The sequence below is a fragment of the Ciconia boyciana genome, chromosome 5, assembly GCF_034638445.1.
Source record: "Ciconia boyciana chromosome 5, ASM3463844v1, whole genome shotgun sequence".
Classification (NCBI taxonomy): Eukaryota; Metazoa; Chordata; class Aves; order Ciconiiformes; family Ciconiidae; genus Ciconia; species Ciconia boyciana.
The window spans coordinates 50,899,631-50,906,772 of NC_132938.1; the positions used below are offsets into that span (position 1 = coordinate 50,899,631).

General features: G+C 51.8%; 1 protein-coding gene across 2 annotated transcripts; it reads left to right on the forward strand.

Moving 5' to 3' along the window:
- The first annotated feature begins 399 nt into the window (after positions 1-399).
- On the forward strand, positions 400-6,917 carry PPP1R3B (protein phosphatase 1 regulatory subunit 3B). 2 transcript variants are annotated; one of them, XM_072862449.1, is made up of 2 exons: positions 400-432; positions 3,434-6,917. In XM_072862449.1, the coding sequence occupies exons 1-2, from the start codon at positions 419-421 to the stop codon at positions 4,323-4,325; spliced, it is 906 nt and encodes a 301-aa protein (XP_072718550.1). In that variant the 5' UTR covers positions 400-418; the 3' UTR covers positions 4,326-6,917. The 2 variants fall into 2 exon arrangements, with proteins under 2 accessions (XP_072718550.1, XP_072718551.1); XM_072862450.1 differs by having other exon boundaries at positions 401-800.
- The last annotated feature ends 225 nt before the right edge of the window (positions 6,918-7,142 follow it).

The following is a 7,142-nucleotide window of genomic DNA, read 5'->3' on the forward strand; positions in this document are numbered from 1 at the left end:
GACGCAGAGCTTGTATCTTCTGCCAAAACAAGCTCGCCCGGCTCGGGGAAAGGCGGAGCGGCTGACTTAGCAAGATCCCTCCACAAGGGAGAGGGTCCCTTAGGTTTGAAGGCGCTGGGAAGTGCTGCCCCCCAGCTCCGCCGCCGCTGCCAGGGCGAGCGCGCTGCCCCGCTCCCGGCTCCTCAGCAGCCGCAGCAGCCCCCCGCCCCGCCCCGCCCCGCCCCGCCCCGCCCCCGCCCCTGCCCCTTCGCGGGCCGGGCGCCCGGCAGCCTATTGGCCCCTCGCCGCGCTCGGGGCGCGCTCATTGGCTGCGGCGCGGGCTGGCCAGGCGGGCGGGACGGGGCGGCGCGGGCGGGCGGTCTTAAGGCGCCGGGTCCGGCGCTGCCCGGGCTGAGCTGGGGGTGCTGCGACCGGCCTCATGCACTGCACCAGGTATGGTCCCGCCGGGCCTTGCGTCCTCCCTGCAGCTGCTGCCGCCGCCGGTGGGCGCGTCCTGCCCCGCTGCCGTTTGGCTTCCCCGAGTGCTTGCTGTGCTGCCTGGTGCGGCGTCGCAGCCCCCTCGGGTGCGCGGGAGCGGCACCAGCGCTCCCCGCCGCGGTGCTGCTACCGGGGGGACGGGATCCTCCAGGCTTGGCTCCTGTAGCTCCCCCGGTGAGCCGGGAGCGGCGGCGCCGGGCTCGCCGGGGCGTTCCGGAGCCCCGGTGGGGCTGGGCGACATGTCTTGGCTCGGGTTTGCAGCGCTGCGTTTGTTTGCAGAAGAGACGGGCGGTAGCGGGGTGAACGTATCGCCCGGACCTCAGGTAAATGCCTGTGAGAGCTGGGCTGTGCCCTCGGAACAGCTCGGCCTTTCCTGAATCGGAGAGGAGAAGAGGGCAGAAAACCCGAGCGCTGCTTTGTCCGGCAGTGTGTCACGTCTAAAAACTTCTGGCATAGCCGCTGCTGCACATCGAGCCCTCTGCAAGAGGGTTGCCTATTCACAAGCGGTGCTGGAAGCAGAATGGAGGCAATCGAAGGGTTTTGGTAAATGTAGGTGTAAATAATTCCTTTGCTCTGACTTGCTCCTCCTTCCTAGAAATAGAGGAGGGAAGAGTGAGCGGTGACATCCTGTTTTGGAGAGGGTAAAGCTGTGGGAAGATGTCTAGAGGCAGAATCTAGTCTGTCTCCTGTTTGACAGGAGGGGGAAAGGAATCGGTCCCTGTACCTGCTAGGGCTGCCTGCCTTGCACAGCTACTTCCTAGAGCTCCCTTTCCTGCATCAGCTCTCAAAACTATTGCCCTGCTCCCACCTTCAAAGCATCTGAAGTTCAAGACAGCCAATGCTAGCCCCAAAAGGGAAACCTTCCTCTGTTGGCTGTGAGTTGGGCATCAGCAGGCTCTCAAGCGCAGAAAGATGTCTGGGGTATCAAATGGGCTGAAAAAGACAGTTTGTAAAAGCACGGAGCTCAGCCTAATAGTAGGTATGAAAAGCTCTTACTATAATTCTTAGCTTAGAAAAAAGCTCCAAGTAATGCAAATTAGGCTGGATATTTCATGCCTCTTCATTCTAAAAACTGTGAATAACCAAGGCTTATTAAGAAACCTGACTTCTCAGCAGTTATGGGAATTCAGCTGCATAATTTTCCCTGGGAAAAGATGCAATGTGGATGAAACTGGCCCAAGTAAGAGAGAAGCATTGGAGGCTGCATTAATTTAAAGGAGGAAATGACCTATATAAAGTGTGCGTGAATAAAAACTTGGCAAAACCAGGCAGAGATGAGCAGAACGGTGCTAGCAGACAGGTGGATCTGCTGTCTGTCTTGTACAGCTGCCCTTGAGCTGAAAGGAGGCTGAAGGAGGCAATGCAGAAGGAGCTAGCTGGTGGGTGTGTTGGGAAGCAAGCCTTGGCACATGTGCTCTGAATAAACAGATGCCCTTGCTGAATGGATGCTGTGAAAGCCTGCTCAGAGCTGCTCTGTTGGTGTTGCAGGGTGGGGAGTTAAAGCACTGAATTGGAGAGTGTAGCTCTCGCTTTTTCTTGGCATGGGGGCAGCAATCAAGTACTAGAGCTGGCTGTGCGTGGCTTTGGCAGCCAGAGCTCTGCCGTGTCACATGGCTGGTGGCCGCTGCTACTGCTGCTGGCTCGTCCCACTCTGTGTGGTGGGAGCAGCTTTGGCGCCTGGCCTGCAGCCAAACAGGGGATTTTTATTAAGGGAATAGTCTGTGTTTAAGGTCAGCTGCAATGCAGTTGACTTCAGGGGGATGTGTGCGATAAATCTGTCCAGTGGTTTATCCAGAGCCAGGCCAAAGAGTCTGCCAAAAGCATCCAGCCTAACCTCCGTGTAAGGGCAGGAGTGATAGGTTTGATGTTCTGGGAGCTGCCTGGCTGTGGAGGCAACTCCAGGGCTACATCTGGCAAGGTGCTGGGTGGGAGCTGCCCTAGAGTGGGTGCACAGAGAGGGACGGTGCTGCATCCCTGGAGGAACGGGCTGGATGCTGGAGGAGGAGAAGCTGTGGTGGAGGGGCACATGGCCTGTGCCTTCTGGGAGAAGGACTTGTTTCCAAAGGCTTAGTCAACCTTGAGTAGGTGAGTTGTGTTTGGCAGAGCCCTGTGGCTATATGGGTGTTTCCCAGGGGCTCAGCGCAAGGGCTGTGGAGGCTTGAGGTGCGAACTCTGTGCTGGAGGTAACATCTGAGCTGACATCTGTTTTAAAGTGCAGTAAAGGGAAGAAGGTGGCTCCTCTATAGGTGTGGAGCAATGTCAGCTAAGTCTCTACCCTGCTGCTGTATCATACTGTTGCTATCCTTACAATATGGCTTGCAGGCATTTTAGACGGAGCAGTTCTGGGAGACGGTGATGAGCAAACTATGTAGATCAACCAAACGAGTGCTTTTAGCCTCTAAAAATACCAGACACTTGGGGTTTTATGAAAGGTGAGGTCAGTTGCATACAGCAGCTTGTGACAAACTATTCCTGCTTCTACAAAAGTATCCAATGTCCTGGGGAGAGCCTCTCCCGGAGGGAGGAGAGCGCAGCAGGAATACTGCTTTATGTAGCATTGGAATTTGATAATCTCTGGATTTTGTGGACATCAGCAGGACTGAGCCATGGGTTTTGCTTTGGGTCAGAAATGCTCTGGAGCCTGCTATTGCTAGCCTAGTAGGGCGATGCCTGCGTGTGTCTTCAAATGGTGACTCTGTCCCTGTAGCAATTGGAAGAGATCTTGTTCGGGGCACAACAGGCTCTTGTCCTGCCACTTCTGCTGTAGCATGTCTCTCACTGTGCCTGTAAATCACACCATGCAAGTACCTGCTTTTAATTCAGCCTGAGGGACTTGTGGGGTTGATGGAAGCAAGCTTCTTTGGGATGGCTGGGGGGAAGTGGTGTAGCATTGTCTGACAAAAGCCACGTTAAAATGCTGTTCTAATGTCAACTGACCCTTCTTCTCATCTTCCAGAGTATTAGACTATTTTCCTCACAAACAAGCAATGGCTGTGGATGTAGCAATGCAGCTATACCTATGCTCTTCACCCTTGCGGAGAGAGAAGTGTGCCTGCAAAATTGCTCCAAAGCCAAGCAAGCCGTTGCGGCCCTGCATCCAGCTGAGTAGCAAGACCGCGCTGAATGGACCAGAAGAGGCAGCAAACTCCTTCACACACAGCAAAGTGAAGAAGAGGGTATCGTTTGCAGATAGCAGAGGCTTCGCTCTGACGATGGTGAAGGTGTTCTCAGAGTTTGACGATCCACTAGATATTCCTTTCAACATCACCGAGCTGATAGACAACATTGTGGGCCTGACAACAGTGGAGAGGGACAGCTTTGTCCTGGATTTTGTTCAGCCCTCTATGGACTACCTGGACTTCAGAAACCGCCTCCAGGCAGACTGTGTCTGCCTTGAAAACTGTACGCTAAAGGAGCGATCCATTGTGGGAACAGTGAAGGTGAAGAACCTCGCTTTTGAAAAGACTGTAAAGATCAGGATGACGTTTGACACCTGGAAAAACTTTGTAGATCACCCATGCCAGTATGTCAAGGATACGTATGGAGGGTCGGATCGGGACACGTTTTCCTTTGACATCAGCTTGCCTGAGGGAATTCAATCCCACGAAAGAGTCGAGTTTGCCATCTCCTTTGAGTGCAATGGGAAGGTGTACTGGGACAGCAACAGGGGCACAAATTACAGGATCATACGGTCAGAACTGAAGTCTGCCCAGGAAGCTGTCCGCCCCCCACAGGGCCCTGACTTTGGCAGTGCCTTTGACCAGTTCGGGAGCCCTCGGTGCTCCTACGGCCTCTTTCCCGAGTGGCCCAGCTATTCAGGCTATGAGAAGCTAGGGCCTTACTATTGACCCAAGGACGAAGTCCTGATTGACTAACTGTTGCTGGCGTGTCCGCAGGCCTGGGAGCTGGTCTGAATGCGAGGCGTATGGAAAGGTGGAAGAAGTATGGCTCCATGTAGCTCTGCATAAGCCTCCCAGCAAAACCAGATGTGCTCTGCTGGCAGTGGGCTTACAGTCAGGGAAGCATCTCTGGCATAAAGGGCTGCCTTCCCTGCCTCAGCTCAGATAACTGGCTCTCCAGATGCTCAAAGGACCAGGAGCTGTTGCTCATGTGTCTCTTCAGTGCTGCTACTCCTTCCTCTTCTATAAAGCTGCTAGTCTCCAGGGAAACACTACAGTACTTAGATTGTCTGTCCAAGCTATGTAGTGGTGGCTGGTTTGTATTGCTTGCCTAGTGTTAAAAGGCTTATTCAAAATATGTTCTAGTATTGATTTTTAGTTGGCTGTACTTCAGCTGCAGGGTTCTCCTTGCAAAGCTGGCTGCCTGTTGGGGAATGGAGTCCCCTCCTTGCATGTGTCCTTGTAGTGTGAGGTTCTTCCTGCCGGCGGCAGAAAGGGTGTTTTGGAAATGAAAACGCAACTGTGATGACAGGAAATGTGGCCCTACAGCCTGCCATATTAGGAGACATATGTGCCTGTGGGAGAGGATCTGACATGCTTAGTCACCAGTTGTTTTATCAGCTGATCTTGAAAAACTCATTATACCCTTGGTGTTACCAAAAATAGAGATTAGCTGTAGCTGTGTGGTGCTTGTACACAGCCGTGGGTTGACAGCCTTGACTGCCTTCTTCAAAACCTTCCTGTTTGCTTTAATCACAAGTGATCAATGATGCTTTTTCCCCTTGATGGACATCTGATCAGCTGTTGGCCATGCTGCGTCCTGAAAACGCAGTTCTTCCACCTGTGGACTGTAAAACAGGGTTTTGTCTAGCTGGGGCCCTGAGTCCTGTGCAGGAGGCTGTGCTCGGGTGTTACAGGAGCTAAATGCAAATGGGCCACACAGCTACTCTTTGCTGTGTCCGGTTATAAGAAGGTGACTGTTGCGTGCCTACTGTGGTGGGAGCGCCTTTACTGAGAAAGGGGTGGTACACAGGATCCCAGCAATGCTTTGGGATAAACAGGCTTTGGAAATGACATTGCTTTTAAAAAAGATCTCCTAATGGTTTGTTACTCTGTGCCATGGACTGCTTGGCAGCTAATGGCGTGGCACTGCTCACATGTGAGGATGCTGTGGCTATATGGGATAAACATCAACATGCTGGGCTTCCCTTGCTGTTGTAGCAGTAGCTGCCATTTCAACCTGTAAATGCCCAAACTTTGTATCTCTGTGGTCATAAGAAGCAGCTCACCCCACCTGTGCAAAGAACTAGCTGTGAGGAGCGTGAGATGTGGGGTTATCCTGACACCACCCCTGGATCTGAAACAAATCACTAATGTGAGCCATCCCTCTCTTCCAAGAGGTGGCTCGTCTTCTGGGCCTGCGCTGAGGTGCGGTGGCCAGCTTGTGCAGTGCCAAACAGCCTCACAAAGCTTCTTGCATGCTAGTTGAGCAGAATAACTTAATCCCTCAGCTCAAAGGGAGAGTGCCGAATAGTTTGTAGAAATAGAGGGAATCTTACTTTTTCTAGTGCATAAGCTTTATATAATTTTTTGGGTGCCTATAACAGCCTATGGATGGGCTGGAGAGAAGCAATGGGCTAGACTACTTACCTTTTTAAACCTAGCTTTTAATTCTGGAGACTACTGTATAAAATACTTACAAGCTGTTTTACCCTAACCTAGAAGGGATACTATGATCACTGTTGGATGCTGAAAGGGGCAAGAAGAGCTTGCAGGAAGAATAGCTAACCTTCAACTGCTGCTTTTTCAAAACCCAACATCAATGCATGTCATCACTGTGCTTGATCACTTAGTCCAGGTGGTAAATCTACTTGCTAGCCCAGAGCTCATCAGGCTTGGTTCCTCTGTTCAAGCAGCTTCCTGAGTCAGCCCTTATAACCTGCATCTGGTCTCTCTTGAAGGGACTGTTGCCTAGCTTGGCTTGAACATGGTTTTAAACTTAAAGCAAGTCTGAGTGACACTGATTATTTTTTTTTCATTTAGTGTATGGTGTTAATGCTGTAAGACACTGACTGTAGAAAAGTCATGTTCTCCTGGCATGCTGTCATGCCTATGGAGAGCTGTCTGTGGGCCGAAACAAGGCATGTATGTCTGGGGTGCTGTGGACGGTGGTATCTCCTTGTGGGCCTGTTTGTTTTCAGGCTGTGGATGGGGAGTGCTTAGGGAGGAACATGGAAGATAAGCTAGAATAGCAATGCCATAAGTAAAAGCTAGGCTGGGAGCTGACTATTTGACCAATAGTGGTTTAAAAATACTACTTGTGGCCTTTCCCCTTTTCCCTTTTTCCATTGCCAATGTGAACATAGAAGTGAGGGGTTGCTCTCCTCGCTCTGTGCCTGGAAGTGCCTTGTGGGGTGTTTTGCATGTTTGTTTTTAAAAGATATTTTTGTACACAACATTCAAGTGGAAAATGCACTTTATAATTGCCGTGTAATAACTCTTTTAAAACTATGGTTCTGTTTTTATCTGATTGTTAAAATAAAGGTGGAACAAAATGTTGGCTGCGTATCTTGCTGCCTTCTTATTTAAACACCCATGGGGCTGGGGAGGTGATTTGGACACGGGACCAGCTTCCTGCAAGCGGCCATTGCCAGGGAGGAGCACACGTCCGCAGCGGACTCCGCTGCCTGAAACAGGAAAGAGCTGCCTATTCCTGCTGCCTTCCTGCCGACACAAATGCTTCCAGAGCCTCTGCAGCCACGGGAA